At 30.2% G+C, this 24,750-nt stretch overlaps 2 protein-coding genes across 3 annotated transcripts; one reads left to right on the plus strand and one right to left on the minus strand.

The window, feature by feature from the left end:
* Window positions 1-547: 547 nt before the first annotated feature.
* LOC107614137 (Serine/threonine-protein kinase WNK (With No Lysine)-like protein) lies at window positions 548-3,108 on the minus strand. Of its 2 annotated transcripts, none has more exons than XM_088495215.1 (7): window positions 2,754-3,108; window positions 2,623-2,673; window positions 2,408-2,542; window positions 2,191-2,296; window positions 1,987-2,028; window positions 1,833-1,889; window positions 548-1,624 (listed from the first exon to the last, which is right to left on the minus strand). In XM_088495215.1, exons 1-7 carry the CDS (start codon window positions 2,897-2,899, stop codon window positions 875-877), a joined length of 1,287 nt encoding a protein of 428 aa, XP_088351341.1. In that variant the 5' UTR covers window positions 2,900-3,108; the 3' UTR covers window positions 548-874. The 2 variants fall into 2 exon arrangements, with proteins under 2 accessions (XP_088351341.1, XP_088351342.1); XM_088495216.1 differs by having other exon boundaries at window positions 2,397-2,542; window positions 2,754-3,067.
* Window positions 3,109-20,426: 17,318 nt separating this feature from the next.
* LOC148547511 (uncharacterized) lies at window positions 20,427-24,159 on the plus strand. The gene is made up of 5 exons (XM_088495476.1): window positions 20,427-20,595; window positions 20,863-21,757; window positions 21,902-22,199; window positions 22,864-23,151; window positions 23,431-24,159. Exons 1-5 carry the CDS (start codon window positions 20,427-20,429, stop codon window positions 24,157-24,159), a joined length of 2,379 nt encoding a protein of 792 aa, XP_088351602.1.
* Window positions 24,160-24,750: the final 591 nt, after the last annotated feature.

A 24,750-nucleotide genomic window follows, 5' to 3' on the forward strand; every position in this document is an offset into this window, starting at 1 on the left:
TTGTAAAATAACAAAATCAACATTTTTATTGATATTTAATATTTATAGGCTACGCTTCAAAAAATAAACAATGCAACCCTCTATGAAAAGTAACTTGCAATTAAAGATTAAAAAACAAAAAAATAAAATACCCAAAATTTAAAATTATAAATTATAAACCTTAAATTTCGTATCTCAAATTTAAATTGTTGATATAAAATATAGTAAATAAAATATTAAAATTTATTTATTTTAAAAAATACAACATTCTTTATTTAGCAAAGAATGTGAAAAATGGATCACATTTATGCAATACTTTTTTACATTAAAATTTTAGAGTGTAAACAAATTAAATAACACCCCTAGTTAAACATACATATTAATATATGAAAAAAAAAGGAGAATTTTCTTTATGAGGCAACTAAGTCACTAATAAGTGGATCCCTTAGATTTTGATAGCTTTTACTCAATGGTACAATGATGATCTTTAAACATAACATATAAAATTCAAACTACCTTACATAAGACAGAATGAAAGAAACTTTATGTCTAGTTGGAGCCAAAGTGATAAAAGAAATTAAGTGAGCATTAATCAAGTCTCATTAAGTGGAAGACAGATGAAAAAAGAAGCACAAAGATACAAAGTTAAAGAGGTAAAAGTAAAAAGGAAAACACAAATAGCTTTTCCTAGATACATATACTCTAATAATTCATTTTCTTTTTCTTATAGAAACATTATGAAAACTCATTTTATCTCATACAAAGATCAAATATACATTTTTCCACACTCAATTATTAGTATAAAAAATGCATATTGACTCAGTATATAAGATAAAATGAATACAAATAACCCATTTTTTTTCTTTTTCTTTTTCTTTTCTAACCCCTCCATTGATCACTCCAAAAAGGTTTCCATAACATCCGGAAACATAGCTCCATCTGAATTCCTATACTCCACAGCATTACCTTGTTGTTGATGTTGATCCATTGAAGTTGATGAAGATGATGAAACAACTCTTGCAGGTAAAGTGAAGCTCCTCTTGAACTTATCCATTTTCCTTGCAGCAGCAGAACCACCTTCAGGGTGTCCTGTTTCCAAGCTGAGGAACTCATTTGGGTTTGCATTTTGTTGCATGCTTGAAGAATCCGAATTGGGGTTCTGATGACTGATGTTCAATGCTTGTTCCTGCAATAGCTTGTTGGCTTCGTCGGTTCGGCCGGTTAAAGCATTGAAGAAGGACAATCCATTAGGCCACTTGATATCATTCTCATGATCACCACTAGTAGTGTTAGTTCCAATCATGTCCTCAATCCTTGCACCATGCTCTTGGTGATGGTGGTGATGGTGTGGCATGAGAAACATGTGTGTCTCAGAGTCCTTGTTTGGGAATCCCATCCTCGATGCAGCAAAATTGGGCGAGGAGAGCATTGAGGCGGCCGAAGATGGAAGCGATGGCCTGTGAGGCCAGTTGAAGAGTGGTGCTGGAGGCCTAATTGGAATGGAAGATGGTTTTGAAGGGATTGAAGTTGAAGATGAAGTGTTCCTTGTTGAAGAGAAGAGTTGTGAGAGGTAGAATCCGGATTGGTATCCAAGTGATTCAAATGTGTGTCTCATTCTTAGCACAAAATGGAGGTCCTCCGGAATCTGATATCATAATCAAAAACCAAAACATTACAAGCATACACACAATCTTTTGACCTAAACTGAAAAAACCGATTTGATATGTTTGACTAAATTGTCCTCTAACGTTCTCCACTATCAATTTTACCCAAACGCAACTGCACTGTAGATTTCACCATAGAAATTAAGGCAGATTAAAGTTGAATAAGAATACAAAACTAAGTATACTCACAATCTTGCAAGAGCCTAGCTGAAGAAGGCCATGTCCAGCTTGAATTACAGCAATAGTCTGTCCAAAAAAAAAAAACTAAATTTATTGGTAAATTTTAAAAAAAATGTTTAAGGAGCAATAATAAGAGGAGGCCTAAGAATGATTGTGGAGTGACCTGAATGCCAGAATCAAACTGGTCGGTCCATTCAGGAGGAAGCTGCAATAAATAAGGCCAAAAAGAAAAGAAAGATTGGGATGAATCAATCAATCATGAGATAGGTACACATAAGCAATAGAAGGAAGATTTAAATGGTTGGTTATGTTGTTTTGTTTGAAGCTAAAAGCAAGAGAGAGAGAGAGTGAGAGTTAAGAGAGGTACAGCATCAAAGGAGCTCTGCCAGTAGTTGGAGATATTAGGCTCACATTCTGTGGGCTCTTTGAAGACCCACTTGTGGCACTTATCAGATGCAACTTTCCCCATCAACCTGTTCCCACCCAAACATTAAGATTAAGATTAAGATTAATTGGTTGAGACCCAATTAGAGACAGACACAGCATGGAGATTTTCACAAAACAAAGACCTACCCAGTACCCACCCTTCTCCATAATTATATAACTGAATGGACATCTTGCTGAAGGCCTTTCTCACTGGATCCTCTCCTCCTCCGTCCATGTCTTCCACCAGACTTGCACTCCTTCCTCGGCAGAACCCATCTTCCCACATCAGCATCCTGCACCAAAGATACCAACTTTCTTTTCAACTTCAAATCAAACACCAAAGTGTAGTAACAGTGGTAGTACTAAGACATACAGGCTGCCGTTATCGTCTCCAACCTTGCAACCATTGCCACCTCTAACTCTCCTGCAACAACAACAAGAAGATGAGAGAATGAGAGAGAGAGAGAGAGAGAGAGAGAGAGAAAGAGAGAAAGAAAGACATACGGGCGTGGGCGGATGGTCCAGAAGACAGAGTAGGTCCAGTCAGAGTTAAGACAGACGGTTCTGAGTGCCTCATGAAGTGCCATCATCCCAACAGCCTCCTTGCTCCTCTCTCCTGTTCCACCACCACCACCTCCTGACCCCACCATCTTCTTCTTCTTCTTCTTTAACAGTAAGGTGTTGTGTGCTTGTTAAGTGCTAGTCCGCAGGCACCAATTGTTGAGAATGCTCCTCCTCATGCTTTGCTTTCTCTGCTGTCTGAGTAGCAAGAAGGAAGAAAGGAGTAGTAAATATTTTGAGCCCACTGTGGGGACACCTTTTATCCCCTCTCTTCTCTTTGTCTCTTTACAAACAGCACACCACACACACAACCACAACGCCAACATTCATCTCATCCCTCTCCAATTTTCACTTTTTTTTTTTTTTTTACCTTCTAATTAGAGACCAGACACAGTTATTTTCATGAAATCGATAGTTAAAAATTTTTAAATGATAATTTAATTAAATTTATAAAATTATATAATAATTTTTATTATTAATTTTACGTAAAAATAATTATACGTAAATTTTTATTTTCATAACTCATTTCTCTTCTAATTTTTTGATATTTCACACAATTTTTAATAAAATAATTTTACAATAGTAAATTGTTTTATGAATCATAAACATATATTTTGATCCATTAATAATTAACTTTTGTTTTGTATAATAAATTTGATTTAATAATAAAATTATCTCAGTTTATTATTAAATTTTGAATAAAATTTAATTAAAAGATTAATTATTTAATAAATATTTTATATTTTTATTTTAAATTTTAATTTCTAAATTTTAAACATTAAATCTTCTAAAAATAAACGCTAAATGAATAAATTCATAATTAAAAAATTTAACTAATTAAACATTAATTCCAAATACTTATTTCTTTGGATATTTCAAATTGGAACCGGATATTATACCTAAACTTACAAGTTGTTAACAAATTAATCATCTTAAAAAAGTTTTGTAGTAAATTATAAGAATAAATGACCATTTGTATCTATAAAAGATGAAAATACTGACATATGTATCCACACTAAATCAAAACTAAACTTGTACCCACACAAGATGTCTTTTGTATGACAAAAATCATCTTAAAAAAGTTTTGTAGTAAATTATAAGAATAAATGACCATTTGTATCTATAAAAGATGAAAACACTGACATATGTATCCACACTAAATCGAAACTAAACTTATACCCACACAAGATGTCTTCCGTACGACAAAAGTACTCTACATAGCACTCCAACCTTCCAAAGATAGGATAATTTTATCACACGAAAGATATCTTGCGTGGGTAGAAATTTAGTTTCGATTTAATGTAAATATATATATCAGCATTTTCATCTTTCATTGATACAAATGGTCATTTATTCTAAATTATAATATATGCTTATTTTCAAATAAAATTAATCTCATGTTGGTCAATCGTGTGCCGTGTAGTGTAGTAGTAGGTAATGGATCTAGAAGAGACCAGAGAGTCATGCTAGTTTATTAGAATATTGCGAAATTAGTAACCAAAAAAAAAAGGAATATTGCGAAATTTTTTTAGTAATCTAAAAATTTCATCCAACTTTTTTATAATAAATATAAAAAAAAAATGAAAGAGGCAAAGATTTGATTTATTCATGGGTTTGGCACGGTGTCTGACCCAAAATTTGTACTTTTGCAACAGATTTAACTAAGAGGGGCAGAGATTAAGGTATGAAGAACACAAGTGGAACCCCATAATGCACACTGCATACTGCACGCTTTCATTTTTAACTTTATTGAAAGCAGGCAATCAATTTCTCTTTCAATTTTTATTCTTAGCCAGAAATGAACATACTCTTACTCTGCCCCCCAAAAAGCTTCCTGCTACTTCAAACCCACTCTCTCACTCACTCACTACAACGTATTCAATTATATGTCATCTTTGTCATCTGTCAATCCTCCACAGGCTACCATAACATATTCCCTTCCCCTTTTTCTTAATTTGACCCCATTCATTTTTTACTCTACCAATATCTCCTTTTTAACCTAAATGCAAACCCTATTACCCTAAAGCCCTAAATGTATGAATCGTGATTTGGCTACAAAATTTCTATATCGCTTGATTTTTTTAATGCCCAAAAATAAAAACTTTGGGTCAAATTAAAGAATATGGGAATACACCAAAATTTATTCCATAAAAAAATAAATTTTTGTTATATTTTCTAACAATGTAAGTCAAATAGTTCCTTTTTTTTTTTTTAAAAATATCGTCATTTGACCAATGTAGATTTGTTGGTTGCTTCTTTATGCATCCAACTTTAACAGATTAATTATAGAAGGAAAATATAAAATATATTTTATCCCAAAATTATAGGATATATATATTATACCTCTTATTTTTAAAAATATTGTATGTTGATTTCTTTTAGTTTTATTCTTTATAATTATTTTATAAATTTTACCTCTTGTTATATAAGATCATTTATTTATATATTACTCAAATTCAGGAGATTATATATATTTTTTGACTGAAAATTATTTTAAAAAATCAGAAGATTATTATTTATTTTTAAAATATAGAGATGTTCTGTAAATTATATTTTTGGAACATATAATACAAAAAACAGACACAAATTAGAGTTAAAAACAAAAATGTGCCTGTATGCATTAATAATGGAAACCAACTAAATATGATTAAAACAATTGTTAATGTCATGTAATTATTTATTTCAAAAATTTAAACTATATATATATATATATATATATATATATATATATATATATATATATTCTGTTTAGATTCAAAATTATTTTATTCATTTATAAAAATAACCATTATCATATCTGCTTATACTAAATTACCACCACACTCAGTTTAAACATGAAACTATTTTCAATTTTTTAAATTTATTTATATATATATATATATATATATATATATATATATATATTCTGTTTAGATTCAAAATTATTTTATTCATTTATAAAAATAACCATTATCATATCTGCTTATACTAAATTACCACCACACTCAGTTTAAACATGAAACTATTTTCAATTTTTTAAATTTATTTATCTTTTTAACTTAAAGCCACACTTGCATTTTGTAAACTATAACCTTCCCAATATAATAATGTTGAAATCAGCATCACCTCTTTTATGTCTGATTCAACGTGATTAACTGATTATTTCAGAGGACAAAAATATAATATTTTCACTGATATTATTATTGTCTTCCCTGAAACAGCTATATATCAGTATTAAAAGTAGACCACGATTCAGTATCCAAATATGGACCGGAACCAAATTAAATCTCATAGCAAAACATTGGTACATTTTTTTCCCCTCAAATTTCAAAGCCAATAGAGTAGTTATGATGAGAACCTCTAAATGTCCCTCAAATTGTTCGGAGTCGCCCTAAAAAAAGATAGGTCCTATAAATCAAGGACTATTGTGTATAAGGATATTGTCTTAGTGCATTGTATTATAAATAATATGCATTAGATAGATCTGAGTTGGTTCATTATTATTGCAAGTTTCCAAACACACCTTAATGATTTTTCTATACAAAATGCTAAGGATAACTATGACACAAATTTGGCAAATGTGGCAGAGAATCTTTCCCGGTCAAAAGTGATAAGGGAGGGTGGACTCTGAGGTTTATGTTTGGATTATTAATATTTTTCTATGAAGCATATCATTGATATTTTAATTTCAGGGAGTAAGCTTTTGATTATTGTACGGTTGGAACTGAAAAGGCCAGTGTCACCATAGTGGCTGTTTCATCCATCTTGTCCCATTGCAAAAACCAATCTTCCCAACTAAGGCAAATCAAAAACCCTATTCTATCCCTTGTTAACGTTTTTCATTTTTTTAGATTTTTTTTAAACGTTAAACGCATTCATTTTTATTTTTTGAAAATAATTTATTAAATTTAGTTTCTGAAAGATAATTTTTTAAAAATTATAATATTATATTTGAGAAATTAAATTAAAATTAATTTTTAATAAATACAAGTAATAGTAATTGTATTTTTTGATAAAATAATTTTTACAATTTAAAAATAAATAGTATATAGACATTATTAATATAAAGGCAAATTCAAAAATTTATTAATATATGAGATTATATTTTAAAAATAAATCTAATACAACAATTGTATTAGAAAATGTTTTCAAGAATACACCTAATTTTAAATTTTGAAAGTTATTAGTATAGTATTTAGAATTTAAGGACATAATCTTTTCTATTTAATAAGATAAAATAAAAGATTTGTGCTTTTAAAAAATATAAATATTTTTTTAAATATAAAAATATTATTAGACTAAGACTTAGTTTGGTAAAATATTTTAAAGAGATGTTTGTGTTTTTCAAAAGTACAAATACTTCATTTTATATTTGGTCAAATAAAAAATTTAAGTGCTTGTACTTGTACTTTTTAAAAGTTAGAGCTGCTTTTTGAAAATACTTACAGTAAATTTTTTTAAAATTAATTTATACTTATCAAAAATAAAAAGTCTAATATAACCTTCAGTAATACTAAGAAAACAAAAAAACAGTCAAAATTTGCCTTATTTAACATTCATGAGTACTAAATAAAACAAATTCTTCCAATTTTTAGTTAATTTTTTTGTTATCAAATATTTTTGTAGAACCTTATATATTAATTAATATCCAAATTTAATTCTTTTATTAATGTCTATTATAAATTTAAAAAAAAAATATTTTACCAAATATATTTGTTATTATTTATATTTATTAAAAGTTATTTTTTATTTTATTTACTAAATATAAATGGTATAATTTTTAAAAGATTATCTTTTAAAAACTAAGTTTTATAAATTACTTTTGAAAATAAAAATTTTACCAAACTAGTTTTAAATTTAAGTTTTTTAAATGTAATTTTAGTAGTTTATCCCGCTGTTTAAAAAAAGTTTATATCGAAAAAAGTATGAATTCACATTCTTGCAAGATATATATATATGACATTTCTTTATTTGTGTTAGTCCTTTCTATAGTTACTATTCAAACATTAATTTCTTGCATGCTAATTTATTTGCACCCTTCTTCTTCTTTTTTTCCCTTTTGGTGACTATAACGAGAAAGAAAATTAAACTGAGTTACTTTAATTAATGGGTGATTTCGCTGCATTTGATGATCAAAGAGTATAATTTAAAGAGCTAAAGTTATAATATGAACTCTCTTTTTTCTTCCCTCCTCTTTTTGACATCAATGTTGTCAAGGAATCGTTTGATATGTCATTGCATTATAACATACTCAGATAAAGGTTAGGAATCTTACAGTTTTTCTTACATCAACTCTGAAAAAGAAAAAGTCCAACTTTTGGAACTTGTCAATTGATGCTTTGAATGTACAATACAAACTAGGACACTAGGTGCATGCTTCTTTATTTAATTTGTTCTTGCTGAATTATCATATGATCTAACCAAAAAATAATTATAATAGCAAGGGTGAAATAGACGTTTTTTAATTTGATTATGGAGGCAAAGTTGGTGCTAGATTTGGATATAGAGAGGAGTGGTATTTAATATTGGTGTGGTGTCAGGCACAACTCGGATCCAACGATTTCTTGAACTTAATTCAAAAAGCAAATTAACAGAGACCCAGACGGCGTTTGTAAAAGGTAGAAAAATTCATGATGGTGCACTGATAGCATGCGAGACGGTTCATTGGCTGAAGTCACGGAGGAAGCCAGCGGCTATTATTAAACTGGATTTCCAAAAAGCCTATGACAGGGTAAGATGGAGCTTTGTTGATATTGTACTCCAGAAAATGGGATTCGGTCAACGGTGGAGGGATTGGGTGAAAGAGTGTGTCACTACGGCTACCATGTCAGTCCTGGTGAACGGGTCACCATCTAAGCCATTCAAGATGGAGAGGGGACTAAGGCAAGGAGACCCACTTTCTCCACTACTTTTCGTACTTGTGGTTGATGTTTTGCATAGAATGGTGGGGGAAGCTGGTAGGAACGGGCGCATTGCTCCGTTACTGGTAGGGAGCGCTCAGGTTGAACTGTCACACTTACAATTCGCGGATGACACCATTTTGTTCTGCCCGCCGGTGACTGAAACAATTCTGAACTATAAAAGACTGCTGCGGTGTTTTGAGTTGATGTCTGGACTGAGCATCAATTTTGATAAGTCAAATTTGATATCGGTGAACTGCGATCAAGGATGGGTTGATCATGCGTGTGGGCTACTGGGATGCCAGCAAGCAGCTCTACCGGTTAGGTACCTGGGAATCTCTTTAGGAGCGAATCCGCGTTTGATGAAGACCTGGAAACCCGTCATTGATAAAGTGGAACAGAAGCTAAGCTTATGGAAAGCAAAGGTGTTGAATAAATCGGGTAAGCTTGTTCTTATAAAATCAGTCCTGACCATATATTATCTAAGTCTGTATAAGATGCCGAAGGCAGTGGCAGACAAACTGATTGCTCTACAAAGGAACTTTATGTGGTGTAAGGAGAACGGTAACTCTGGTATACCGTTGGTCAAATGGGAGTTAGTACAGGCTCCAAAGAAGTGTGGGGGATTGGGGATAGGTGATGCCGTGCTGAGAAACACAGCGCTTCTGTTCAAGTGGTGGTGGAGGTTTTCGAAGGAGGATTGCCCACTGTGGAAGAAGATAGTTTGTTCATGCAACAAGTTGAATCCGGACTTAATGCTAGCAACTCAGCATCTACCAGTGAAAGGGGGGCCTTGGAAAGACATATGTCAGCTAAAGATAAAAGAACCAGGGATTCGTGATAAACTGATGCATGGCCTGGCAATGGAGGTAGGTAATGGTATGCACACCCGGTTTTGGGAAGATAACTGGGTTCAAGGAGGTGAGCTCAAACAGAGATTTCCAAGGCTGTATTCTATTTCAAGTCTGCAAGGGGTTGTCATTGGGGAGTGTGGTTTCTGGGATGGGCTAGATTGGATATGGAATTTTCAATGGAGGAGGGAGTTGTTCCAATGGGAGTTGGAACTTGTCCATCAGCTCCATGAGAGATTAAGATCAGTAAAGCTGTCAGCTGGTTGGGAGGACAATTTGGTGTGGAAGTTTGAAAATAAAGGTGTCTTTTCAACTAGCTCTGTGATCAAAGCCATACAATCGGAGACAATGCCGGCTGAAATTACGAGCTACAGCTTCACGAGCTCCCTTTGGAAAGGTTTTGTTCCTCCGAGAATCGAGCTTTTTGGGTGGTTTGTGCTAGTAGGTAGAGTGAACACTAAGGACAGATTGACTAAGATAGGAGTTAACATCATGAGTGATAACAAATGCGTCCTATGTGCCAAGGAAGTAGAATCTGCTGAGCATCTATTTATTCGATGTGAAATCACATGGCATGTGTGGTGCAAGTGGTTGAGGGCACTTCGTCGAGAGTGGGTAATTCCTGGAACCATCAAAGAACTCTTTGAGAGTTGGAGTGGCATGCAAGATAGACAACAAAGGCAGAGGGTGTGGATGACAGCGTTTTTTGCAGTGATTTGGAACATCTGGTTGGAACGAAATGCACGGATCTTCAAGAATGACAAAGCGAGTATTGAGTTAATTCACACACGGTCGGAGTTGAGCTACACAACATGGCGTGGTTGTGATCCTATGGGGGGATGATGGCATCGATGGAAAAGCTAGGGGATGTGTGAGTTATGTTGGTGGTTTCTATGTTTTATGTTTCCTTGTATGCTCCATTGTCATGTGTTGAGCTTCCTTCGTTTCAAAAAAAAAACGGACCATTCGATTTCATGTAAATTGTAAAAAAAAAAATTTGATTATGGAAAAATCACATGGTCCAATTTATTTTATGTGAATTTTAGATCCTCCCTCCATGCAAAACAGATCCTTCGATTTACTTCCAAAAACTTAAAAACAAAGAACTCGAAGAGTCCAATTTCTTAACATCAAATCTGAGCAAAAAACTGTCCCACAAATTAGTGTAACACCTCCATCATTTATAACCCAGCACAACACATTCACCTCTTCCATAACCAAAAAAATCAACCTAAAATAGATTGAGGCCAATGTTGAATTCAATAAAAATAATAAGAACTTTAGATATATCATCTACTAAACTTTATAGGGTTAATCATTCATGGTCAAAAAGTCCTAAAAAGGATTTATCAATTTTGATTCTTTAAAAATTAGATACATCAAATTGGTACATGGAATATACGTGTAAATTAAAATTACTCTTTTACTAATAATTTTAATCATTAATTATCTCTTTGAATGATAATTATTTATATTTGTAATTGATGACATAAAAAATAATAACAAATAATATATTATTTTTCTATTATTTTATGTAAAGAGACTTTTTTTGAATTGGACGTTATAATAAATGATATCAAAATTAATAAAAAAAAATTGTATAAAAAACTAATTTGACTCACTTTTTAAATTTTAGAAATCAATTTTTAAAGTTTAATTTAATTTTATACATATTGATTATACGTAAAAATAATAGGTGATATATCAGGTGTTACTATAATATATGACACATTAACACATCATCAGAATATGTCATGCTAATAGTTATGTTATAGCATTATGTGACACTTATTCTAGCATATTATTATCTAATCAACAAAAGGGCTAATTTAATTTACAGTAATATTTTTCAGAAACAAATTTAAAACATCTAATATTTTGAAAATCATATTAACACTTTGGGTTATTCTCAAAAAATTATTATAACTATTAATCTACTAAAATTTTGATAGCAAAAATATTTAATTTTTGGCGTCCCTTTTCCATTAGGTTTAGCTAATCCCTTCTTTTATGCATTTTAATGAATCAAACTAATTTTTATATAGATATTAAATACAACTTAAGTTAATTCGAGTAACTTAACTTTGCTCATGTTAAAAGATTAGCATTGGCTTACATTTAATTAACAAAGAATATTTGGACTCATTTAAAATACAAAACTAAACTATTTAATTCATGTGTACCTACAAAATCAATGTGAAGATTAAGTTTTATTTAAAAAAAACGATTCAACTATGCTTGTGTATCTAAACTCTGAAGATTTTAAGTAGTTGTTAATGTTTGGCAAGTTCATATGACTAAAGTGCAATACGGTAATTTCAGGCATTAGAGGCACCCTATATTTCACGGTCAAAACACAAAACCCAAAGCCAAAGAAAGGTAGTGTCCCTGCCCAAACAATTGCCACTTAGACGCAACATAACATAAGCTACGGAGCAAAGCAGGTATTATTATATTTATATCCATGAACACAGTGCTGCAAAGTAATAGTATCAATCAAATTAAAATAAACAAAAAGAACAGCGTGAGCGTGAGATTGAGGTGTCACGTGCACACGTGCCATGCCAGTGAGTCGGTGCATCGTTTTTCATAAACAACAACGTACCGCACGAATTGCGGGGTTGCTGCGCCCGTTCCTCCTACGCGCTTGAACTTCACGCGCCACGAACACAGTTGCCAGGTATATTCCTTTAAACGTTACAAGCCTGCGTCACTAATCACGCGCCAGAAGAGCGCGTGGATTCATGAGTGTAAATGCTTTGGCGTCTCTCTCCTCCGCATTGGGCGGCCCAGGCATCGGGTCTGACGGACAAGACCGTATCTTTGGTGGGCCCCACACCCGAATCGCTTAAACCCCCTGCTTTTAATATGCTAAAACCCTAATCCCCTAATAATTATTGGGATGTTACTACTTAATTAATTAATTAATCAAAAATGACCAAAAGAGAACCCATTCATTGCATCCACATTTTTGTAGTTAAAAAATGTCAAAGGATGTGAATCATCTTTGCAAAACTTTCGTACTTTGGCTTCCATGTTTTGAATTAAATATTTGAAATCAGCTTTAATTTTTTTAACATCCCAAAAGATAAAAATATGATTTAGCTATCTTGTGTTTTGAGGAGAGCATATTTTAAGAGAATAATAATAAAAATATTTTAAATTTTTGATATATTTAATGTATTAAAAATATAAAAAAATTTTCTTTTCAATAATTTTTAAGAATAAACTATCAAAATATTTTTGAATTATTTTATTATTGACAAAAATATCTTCAAATTTTATTATCGAAAAATATTCACAAATAATTAAAAAAAACAAAAATACTCAATCATGGTAAAAAACCTACCCTATTTTTTTTGTCATTTTTAGATAATTTTAGAATTTTTTTTTATCAATAACAAAATCCAAAAATATTTTTATCCACGCTAATATAACATCCCTATAATTCTAGTAGTTTACCCAACTTTAAATACAACATTTTCTTTTATAATAATATTAAAATATACTCTTATCACACATATCATCAAGACCCATAATAATATTATAAACGAATTAGCTAATTGGGATAGGAAAACATTAGACACGAGAAGAGAATTAAAATTTTTTATCTTTTCCAATACAGTTAATGCAAAAGAAATTTAAACTTTATGTTTTTTATTAATTATTCTATTCATATTATTATTACTAGTATTTAATTATCTTATATTTTAATGATACATTGTAATAATATAATAATAGACTAGATATATTTTAAATTTTTTTATTATTTAATATATTAAAATATAAAAAAATATTTTTTTCAATATTTTTATTAATAAAATATTTTTTATGATGTTCTTAAATATACTCTTAAAATACATGTTAACATATTTTTTTTAGAATACTTATTAACAAGATATATATATTGGAAAATTTATATTAAATTATTACTATAAAATAATTAAATAAGATGAATTAGGTATATACAATATGAAAATATAAATGATTAATTATCAAATAATATGAAGAAAGATTTTTGTATTCTAGCAAGAAAAATACAATCTCTGTTTTTTAATGAATTTGTTAATCAATAAAAGTGCTATTTAATTAGAAAATATAAAAATAAAATACATATAAATAACATTCTCTTACTAAAATAAATCTTTTATATTATATATGTGATTTAGTTATGATATTAATCTAAATTTAAAATTACAGCAGATTTAATAATGTTACCATTAATTTTAACTTTTGATCATCATTCATACAGAGCACATTAATAAAACCTCTCATATAAGTTATAACATATATATTTTATTAAATATCTATTATTTATCTAAAATCTTTATTTGTACGATATTTTTTTATATAATATGATATTTTTTTCAAGTAGAGTTTGAAAATTTTTTATGATATGTTGAGTGGTAAAAACAGCCTTTATATCATTGTATGTTTGATCTTATGATGAGAACAAGCTGAAATGAAGGGACTTAATATATATATATATATAAACTAAATCTTTTTGGATTTTCATGCATATTTTGTCTTTTACTTTACTTTTCATATGAGACAAAATGAGCAACACTTATGCAATTGCATTATTGAGTTTTGGTAATGAAGTTGATTCAAATATATTATATAGTTAGAATATTGAATAATTACGTAAGAATTTTTGTGTTTCATATGTATTATGATATTTGTTTTAAAGATAAAAAAATTTATTTTATTAAAAGAAAAATATAGAATTTAAAATTTAGGATACAAAAAAATAAAAAATTTATAAATTTTACAATATAAAAGTACAAAGAGTATGTATTATAGTAGAAACTGACTTTAGGAAGTAATTAAAATAGAGAATAACTTTAATATTAACTAATTTTTAAATTTAATGTTTAAATTTATTTTTTTATAGTATTTTTAAATTTTAAAAATTACTTTATTAAATATAATTATTGTTAATTGTGTTTATTAAAAGTTATTTTTAATTTGATTTATTAAACATAGATGTTACACTCTTTAAAAAGTTATTTTTTAAAAATTAATTTTTATAAACTACTTTTAAAAAATAAAAATTTTACCAAACTAAACCAGAAGGATGAGAGTGAGAAGACAAAAGTATGCCCTAATTTTAATTAAGAAAGAGGTAGTATAGTACTCGTCGTGTGTTGTGAATGTGCGACATATATGTTTTATTCACATACTCTTCTACCGGGTTAGGCTAGGTGACTCGAGTTCTAGTTCGAATCCGGTTGAATGGTTTTTTGAATAACATTTTTTTTGAGTTTGACTTGAAACATTGCAAAATCGAGCCAAAATTAACTAAAGTGTTTCGGATCGAACTTAGTCGTGTACTCCCTTAATCAAGAGTTAGTTAAACTTCATGAACAGATAGAATTGATCTGCAATTTTAGGAGCCGCGGAGAAGCATAAAATACAGAAAATATCAGTAGGAGGCTACAGAATTATGCATGATAGCAAATTGTGGTAACCAATCTTTTTTTCTGACACATTTTGTTATCTTCTCTATCTTCTATATTTTCTCTTATCTTTTGAATCTTATTTTACTCATTCAAGTATTCTCATGCATGTGAAAGTGTACTACTTTTTTTTTTTTATCTCAAATTCTATGTTAACTCATAATTGATTGTTTGTTCTAGATTTTCTTTTGCTATCGTTCAATTCAAAAAAATTTATGAAACTCTTTTTTTTATAAAGAAAACCTTTTTTTTTTATCAAAGATATAAAACTCGAACCCGCAACCTTTTAATTGAGTATGGAGAGACTGTGCCATTTGAGTTATTACTCATTAGCAACCATATTAGTTACCTTATTTAAGAATAAGGATTAAGATTCGTGTTAATAAAAAATCTCATTATTCTTGAATCGCTAAATCCACCGTAGTCATGTACATCGTGAACATAATTATGGATCCCGCTAGGGAGACAATGGACTATTTATAAACATGTTCCCAAAAGCTTAAACTGATTTTGGGATTCACCGAATTCTTGATCTTTTGGATCTAGCGCTTTAATACCATGCATGATACCATTCATCCCAAAAGTTTTAGCTGATGGGAAAAGGTAACACTAATGATTATATCTTTAATACTCTCTAAATTTTTATTGTATACATTGTATAAATATTCTATTGGCTCTTCGTACTTTCCCTATGATTATATGTAATGAGAAATGTGAATAGAAATAAAAAAAAATGAACGGTTAAATGTAAAAAAAATAAAAATAAAAATACACAATTGAAAAATTTTAAAATGGATAATGATGACTAAATGGTGATGTAAAAAAGAAAAAGGAGAATGAAATGATTATGTGACAATTATATATATCTTTGATTTTAAAATGATAGATGAATGAATATAGATGAATAAAAGAAAATTAAAGATGAAACAACACTGAAATCTGATGTGAAACAAAATTAAAACAGTGAAAAAGAAGAAAGATTTAAAGAATTCAAAATAAATAAAATAACTAATAGTTATTTTAAAATTTGATATTAGTTTGATAAAAATGTAAAATTAAATATAAAATTATTAAAACAAATTAATTATAATATTTAAAGTTATTTAGTCAAACAATTAAAAATTGAGTGATATATTTTATTAAGGTGTTTATTGGCGAAAGAAACTGATTGAATAGATTTTCATTACTAACCATGCATGTTTGGAATCACCATTTTATATATATTAAGAATAAATATATAGATTAATTAGTTAGGCAAGGTTTCACACATTTGGATTGTTTTATTAGTTAACTTATTAGTTTAATGACCAAAAACCGATATTACATTATTATTAGCTTAATGTTTTAATAATTATCACATTAAAAAAAAGTATTATTGTTGTTTGTTTTGGTAATAATTTTTTAAGTCTATTCACTCTATTCACGATGATAGGATGATGTGTATATTATTATTATTATTATTATTATTATTATTATTATTATTATTATTATTATTATTATTATTATTGATGAGATGACCTAACAATACCATCAATAAACGAAGAGAGATTTATTTGTCAATAAATATAAATCAAATGTGTTAAATCTAGTAATAATTAAGTAGGTTTACTATTATAATTTTTGTTTTTATATGTCTCTTCTTGATTCATACGAGGTGATTAAAATTTTTAATTTTTTTTGTAGTAAAAATCATTGCATATACTCAAGTTATTTTTAGTTTGATTTTTAATTTTTAACCTTTAGACCATGAAAAAATAGATAGAATCAATTTTTAATCACTTTAAAATGGAACAACTTAATTAATTATAATTATATTAATAATTAATTTTAAATTTTTTAAATTTAAAATTGATTAAATAAACTTAATTAAAACCTATAAAAATCTTCCTGTTCTCTCTCACATTAACCTACCCACTTCTAACAATCACACACAGACACCTCTTTCACCGTCAGGTCCTCTCCGCCTCCCCACCGAGACCCACTCCTCTTTTATCCCGACATCTGATTCGTCGGATTCGCCACCGTCGACAATAATCTCTTCCCTTTCGTGAACCACTACTGCCAGTAGATCTTCACGTCAAAGCATCACCAAAGGAACCACGAACAACCGCCACAGCACCAGCACTAGGTAAGGGACGATTTTGGGTGTCATGAAGGGTGACGATTCAAGAAGCAAGAGCCACGAGATCCATGGTACGAAAAGATAATTAACCCCTACATGGTGCAAGAACTCGGCCTTTACCATCTTAGAGAAAAACAAGCACCTTAAGATGTAAAGAAGAGAGAGTAATATGAGAACAAAGAGAGCCAGAGACCAGAGTATAAAAAAAATTGGCGGGAAGTAGTAATCGGCGGCGAGGACAAAATCGTCGTCCAAGAATGCCTCTTTAGCTTTGTTCTCAAGTTCTTTCGCCATTCTTAAGACTGCAAACTACACACTTAGCCAAAAAGAGAGTACGAATTGTCTTCGAACAATTACAGAAATATAAAAAAATATTCATTTAATATGAAAAAAAACATCCTAATACTTAAGAAAAGAAATATCTAGTTATATTTTAGCAAAAATAATTAAATATCTATAAATTTTTAAAAAAATATGAAATTCTTAAAATTTAAAGACTCTCACATTTGTAATACAAACAAATTTAAAAAATATATAAAAGAACATCCATTTAATATGAAAAAAAAAATATTATAATACTTAACATTCTGATACTTAAAAAACATCCATTTAGTTTAACTTATTTTTATTAAGATGAGTTTCGAGATCCAGCACATTAAAAAATTGGCAGAGTTGGCTGAACTCCCTCTTGATTCCTTAGCAGAATTGTTAAACTATTTAAGTTTGGTCTTCTACAATTTTCATTTTGGGATGAAGCAAATGAAACAGATTAGTTCAGTCGTTGTATCAATTATCAAACTTTACTTTTTCATTATTTCAAAACTATTGGTACATTGAACCAAACTTGATTCAAAAAAATATTTGATAATTAAAATTAATAATAAAAAATTATTAAAATTTATTATTTTTTATTTTATTTAATATATTTTATAATAAATAAATATTAAATAAGATAATTTTAAATTGTTTAGACTTATTGTTTTTTGTTTTTCTAGTATTATTATAATTTATCGTTATAATACAAAAATATTTTATAACAAAAAAATAATGAAAAAAAGATAAAATTTATCTTATTTAATATTTATTAATTGTTGTTAAAATTAATAAATATTAAATAAGATAACTTTAAAATATTTTTTTTATTTTTCTAATATTACCCTTTATATTATTACTTCTTAAATTTGTTTTAATAACAATTAAACTGTGGGAGATAGTTTAACATAGGTTGCTTTAAATCCATACTTTTTATGTCCTTATATCGTTATCTTTGTCATGAATAATTCATAGTGCTGCTAAAGCTAATTACTCATATTTTTTGCCAATAAAAAGCAAAGCTAAATTGAAGTTATATGTAAAAAGAAATTAATGTAGTAAATAACTGAATATATATATATATATATATATATATATATATATATATATATATATATATGGGTATAAGACACAAAAGCAATCTATAATGTATTAATGTACTCTCTTGTCTACATACCATTTTCACATGGATCACAAAATTAATTATATATTATATTAATTATATATTATATATAATGTAGTACTCTTGTCTATTTTTTATTTTTTTTAGTTTTTTGATTATATAAAATTTAAAAATTATTTATTATAATTTTATTATTATTTTATTCTCTTAAGTGTTAGACATAAAATGCTAAATATTAATATGGTAATTAAAACATTAATATAATAAGATCTACATGGTTAGTGTAACAAAATAAACAAAAAAAAAAAACTAAATAGACCACTTTTAAAGTTGACCATGATGAAATCAAAAGAAAGTTTTGTGGAGACTAATAAAAAAATACTTTATAGAAATAAGAAACTTGTTTAAGTCTTAAACAAAATGTATAGAATGTATTATGATATCATTTAGGAGTGTATATGGTCCAGCTTGATTTGAAGATCCGTCCTAGACCCAAATATTTTAGGAATTTGTTTGGTGTGATTTTATTGGATTAGGATTAGGTACAAATTTAAAAATAGACCTGAATATTCTTTAGGGTCGGATTTAGGTCAAGACAATCCAATTTTATTCGATTCATATGCACTCTAAAGAAACTAAAAAAGGTATATATATTTTAAATTAATTCCAATATTATGTTATATTAATTATAAGTTTATTATTTTATTTTTAATCATACTTATTGAATTAGAAAATAAATCAAAAAAACATCAAATTAGAATTTATAGACAAATTTAAATTTAAATATGGATATCAACTTTTCGGTAACAAGTTTTTTCTTTATAAATAAGTGCATCATAAATAAATTTTTTTATATAAATAAGTTTCTTTATAAATTATTATTAAAGTTTTAAAGGTCCAGATTTCATCCGGTTTGGACCTAATATAATTGTGGCCCGAAAATATTTTAGTTTTATCTGATCTAAGATCGAGTTAAGGTCTAAAAAATAGATTTGATGTATATTTAAGGTCGAGTCTGAGTTAGAAAAAACTCACAAGGCAACATCAAAAAAGGAACAAAAAATAATACAACAATCAGAGAAGAAACACAACACAACCAGAAAAATAACAAGGAGCATAACAGAAGTAAGGAAATGCAATCCCACAAAGAGATCACCAAGAATATATCCAAGACCTATTATGAGAAAAGCTGGGTTGAGAACGCTATAGCTACTCCAACTCAAATGGAGGAGGAAATGGAACACTCAATCCAAACAATGCTACAAGAAGGGAAACCACTTGATCCAACAGCTATGGCCGAGATGGAAAGGAAGACATGGAGATGGAAAATGGGGAGAAAAACCGAACTGAGAGTTTACTAGAAGGAGTGAATTTCACCACACCAGAAATTAGTGTTCTTAGAGACACATAGATGCAAATAAACTGACATGATTTGTTGATCATGTGAGGATTTTTTGTTTCCCTTTTCTTATCCTTTTTCGTCTCTATGATTAGTCTAGTTTGGAATGTGAGAGGTGCAGCTAGCGATGCCTTTAGGCGTACCTTCAAGGATATGATGAAGCAACATAAACCAGATTTAGCTATTTTGTTGGAAACTAAATGCAGCGGTGATACAGCAAAGAAAGTTATACAACATTTGGGATTCACTAATTTCATCATTAAAGAAGCTCAGGGTTTTGTAGGGGGTAGTTGAATTTGTTGGAATAAAAAGGACCTTAACATAATTAAAGTAGAATCACATCGACAATATATTCATGTGAAAGTCCAGTATCAAAGAGATAAGGAATGGTTTTTGATGGCGGTGTATGCTAATCCACACAATCAAATGAGAAATTAGCTTTGGCCTAATCTCCTAAACATAGCAAACTCGATGGATGGAGATTGGTTGATAGCCGGTGACTTTAATGAAATTAAGGATGCTTCGGAAAAAAAGGGCGGAGCGGCTTTGGATATGAGAGCATATAACAACTTTGTAAATTGGATCAACAAATGTGGGCTGATTGATTTAGGCTTCATAGGATCAAGATTCACGTGGAAAGGTCCAAAATGGGATGGGCATGATAGGGTGTTCTAATGACTGGATAGGGAACTCTCTAACCCTATGTGGAGAACCAGATTCCAACAAGTAACAGTTGAAGTTCTTACTAGAACCAATTCCGACCATCACCCTCTTCTTATCAAATGTGAAAAGGAAAGAAATGGTAGTTATACTAGATCATTCAGATTTGAAGCCATGTGGAAGTTACATCCGGATTTTCAAAACTGTCTATGAACAAGTTGGAACAAAGAAAACTCTCTACTGACAGCTATTGGAGAACTTAAAAAAGACCTACTGAAGTGGAATAAGAAAATATTCGGGAATATCTTCAAAGCTAAAAAAAGACTTCTCAACAGGATTGCAGGCATTCAAAGAAGCAATACGTACGGAGTAAATCCCTATCTAGACAAATTGGAGCAAGAATTGAACAAAAAACTAAATGATATTCTAGATAAGGAAGAGACATTTTGGATGCAAAAATCAAGACAGGAATGGATAGTAGAAGGAGATAGAAATACAAGATACTACCACACCAAAACCATCATTAGAAGGGGAAAAAACAGAATTCAAAAGCTTCGGAACAAAGAGGGAAACTGGATCGAAGAAGAAGAAGAGCTAAAAGCACATGTCCTCAAACACTTCCAAGACCTATACCAAGAACAGGTAAATATCATTCCAATTGATAATTTATCAGTTTTGATGCCTAATTTCAGTACCTCTGATTGTAGAAAACTCATAGCTATGCCGACGAAAATGGAGATAAGAAGAGCTATTTTCAGCATTGGATCGCTCAAGGTACCAGGAAGTGACGGACTTCCGTCTCTCATCTACAAGAACAACTGGGAGATAATGAAAGGGAAGCTGTGCAATTTCATCTACTCCTGCTGGACCGAACCAAAACAGATAGAACAAAGCAACACTACCCTCTTGATGCTTGTCCCTAAGCTCAACAACCCTGAGTTTATAAGTCAATTCAGACTTATTGCTCTTTGCAATGTGTGCTACAAAGTAATAACTAAGATCCTGGTTGATAGAATAAAGCCTCACCTTAATGACAAAATTGCAGCTCACCAATCTAGCTTTGTTCCGGGAAGGAAAATTCAAGACAACATTGTGATTGCCAAGGAGATGATGCACACCATGAGAAGAATGAAAGGAAAAAAGTAATTTATGGCCATCAAAATTGATTTTGAGAAGGCATATAATAGAGTAAATTAGAACTTCATGATTAGAAGACTTCAAGAATTTAATTTCCCAAGCCACCTAGTCAATTTGATTATGAACTGTGTCCAAACGGTTTCTTACAGCGTCATTTGGAATGGTAATAAAATGGAAGAGTTTGTGCCTAAAAGAGGCTTGAAACAGGGAGACCCCATCTCTCCCTACCTGTTTGTCATCGGCATGGACAAACTTTCCCACCTCATAGAAGACTGGGTTCAGAAAGGTTTATGGAAGGCAATTAGAGTGGGAAGGGAAGGACCTGACATATCCCACCTTATGTTCACGGATGACCTTCTCTTGTTTGCTGAAGCAACAATAGATCAGATAAAGGAAGTGACAGGGGTGATTGAAACCTTTTGCAAAGCATATGGACTAAAGATCAATGTAGAAAAATCCTCCATTGTTTTCTCTAAAAGAACCAATATGGACATCCGGGATGAAATCACTAAATATTCGGGCTTTAAAGAATAAAGGGACTTAGGCCGTTACCTGGGGGCTATGATCACTAGCAACAGAAAAGGGAAAGAAAACTTCAAAGACATACTAGAGAGAGTACATAACAAATTAAAAGGGTGGAAGAGTAAGTGTTTATCACTTGCGGGAAGACTTACACTAGCTCAATCAGTGTTAAGCCCAGCTCTCAATTTCACATGCAATATGAAAGAGTACCAAGAGAAATCTGTTTAGAGGTGAAAAAAATGCAAAGAAGTTTCATATGGGGAGATGAACCAGATAAGAAGAAAATACATCTCATAAGTTAGAAGACCCTTTGTTAACCGAAATATTTGGAAGGACTAGGATTCAGAAGGCTCAACACTATGAATGATGCTTTCCTACTAAAAATTATTTGGCAAGCTATGGAGAATCCGGAAGCACTTTGGGTTTAAGTCCTTTCAAATAAGTACTGCAAAGAAAATAGGTTGAAGAATCTTATGCAAGCAAAACAAGGAGACTCACTCTTTTGGAGAGAAATTATAAAACTATGGCCTATGTTTTTAAACTGTTCTATTCACTACATTGGAAATGGATTATCTACATTTTTTGGAAGCAAAATTGGTTAGAGAATAAAGGGATCCTCATAAATAAAGCGTTAAATCTAGACACTGTGGATGCTGAAAGCCTAGTGTGGGAATGGACCAAGCAAAATGGCAAATGGGACATAGACAAATTTAATCAGAACTTGCCTCCTGAGATTGTGATGGAAATTATATGCAAACCACCACCTCAGGCAGAAAATGATGACGATAGAAGAGGGTGGAGACCGTCTCACGATGGAAATTTTTCTATTAACTCTACCTACAAAGAACTCAGAAAGTGGCCAAGTGAGGAGAAAACTGTTTGGAAACAACTTTGGAGTTGGAGAGGTCCACAAAGAGCGAAAATTTTCTTATGGACAGCCATGCACAAGAAATTGATGACAAATCAGAGAAGAGCTAGAATTTTTGGAGGAGTAGGGGACTGTACGCGATGTAATGGAGGACAAGAAGACATCTTTCATGTGCTGAGAAATTGTCCGAAGGCTTCAACAATTTGGGTGAACCTAGTTAAAACAGACGAAATCCCTAACTTCTTTCAATTGGAATGGGATAATTGGATAGAAACAAATCTTTAACAGCAACTGGGAAAATATGAAGAGTTAGACTGGAGAGACGTATTTATTACAGCTTGTTGGAGAATTTGGCAATTGAGGAACAAAGAAATTCATGAACAACAGTATAGAAGACCAATACAACCATATGCAAAAATTAATAAAGAAGCCAAGAAAATTAAAAGAGCGCTTGAGAAAGATTACCTCATCGAACAGAGAAGAGGAAGAATTGAGATGAGCATTCGATGGAACCCCCCACCGGCAGGATGGATCAAATTAAATTCTGACGAAATAACTCAAGGCAACCCAGGAACTATCGGCTGTGGAGGAATTCTACGGAATAAAGAGAGGCGCTGGACAGCGGGCTTTTCTCACAAAATTGGAGTCGGAACAGCTTTCATGGCGGAACTCTGCGGTGTGAAGAAGGGATTAGAGATAATCTGGACAATGAGTTTTCGAAAAATTATGGTAGAAATAGATGCTGGAGCAGTGATAAAGCTCCTCAACAAGGGAGAAAGTTTGGCCTCCCACCCTAATGCTGTGGTCAGAGAGATATATGAATTAAAAAGAAGAAATTGGAATATTCATTTTGTTCAAATATATAGAGAAGGTAATATGTGTGCAGATTACCTGGCGAAAAAGAGTTTAACAATGGAAGCTGATTTTATTTTTTGGGATATACCTCCTTCTGACCTTAGGAGGATTATTAGTGATGATGAAAGATGGGTTACCTTACCCCGTTTAGTTTGTACCTAGGTTTTCTTTTGGGCGTTTTAGCTCCGTTTCATTACCAAAAAAAAATTATATATGACTAATCAATATTGCGTTAATTAATTAGTCGAGTGATAATCAACTTCATCAACTTTTTTAATGCTCTAAAATTTGAATTGTAGAGCTGGTCGTATATAGACAGACAATTTACAAGATGCATATTATTAAGATTCATGGTATCTGGTATTGATATTGATGACAAAGAAAAAAAATTTTCTATGATTGTTATGTATAGTAAAGCAATTTTTGCTTGTATTTAATTTTGATGTTAAATTGACCTTGTATTATTTGATTTTCTTTTAATTGATTTTTCTGGGTTGAGGTCAGTATCCTATAAACAATAAGGTTACATTTAAAAGAGACATTAAAACTGAAAACTGAAATTAAGAGACAAAGATTAAATTAAATTTTTATATTATATTTGATATAAAATATACTGAATTGAGTTATGTTTTAATATTATATTTAATTTAAAATAAATATCAAAATTGACGGGTAAATATGAAATTTAAAAAGTTAAATGAGTGTATCTTTTAAAAAAAGTATTATTAAAATTTCAGTTTTTGTCCTAAAAAA

This window comes from Arachis ipaensis, chromosome B8 (assembly GCF_059453495.1).
Source record: "Arachis ipaensis isolate K30076 ecotype BB chromosome B8, ASM5945349v1, whole genome shotgun sequence".
NCBI classification, from domain to species: Eukaryota; Viridiplantae; Streptophyta; class Magnoliopsida; order Fabales; family Fabaceae; genus Arachis; species Arachis ipaensis.

Coding starts and splice junctions, on each gene's coding strand:
- LOC148547511 (XM_088495476.1), top strand. CDS start 20,427: ATGGATGGAGATTGGTTGATAGCCGGTGACTTTAATGAAATTAAGGAT. Junction 21,758..21,901: donor AGAAGAATGAAAGGAAAAAA/GTAATTTATGGC, acceptor GGTTTCTTACAG/CGTCATTTGGAATGGTAATA. Junction 22,200..22,863: donor CATATGGACTAAAGATCAAT/GTAGAAAAATCC, acceptor ATTTTTTGGAAG/CAAAATTGGTTAGAGAATAA.
- LOC107614137 (XM_088495215.1), bottom strand. CDS start 2,899: ATGGTGGGGTCAGGAGGTGGTGGTGGTGGAACAGGAGAGAGGAGCAAG. Junction 2,674..2,753: donor TGGACCATCCGCCCACGCCC/GTATGTCTTTCT, acceptor TTGTTGTTGCAG/GAGAGTTAGAGGTGGCAATG. Junction 2,029..2,190: donor GGCAGAGCTCCTTTGATGCT/GTACCTCTCTTA, acceptor TATTTATTGCAG/CTTCCTCCTGAATGGACCGA.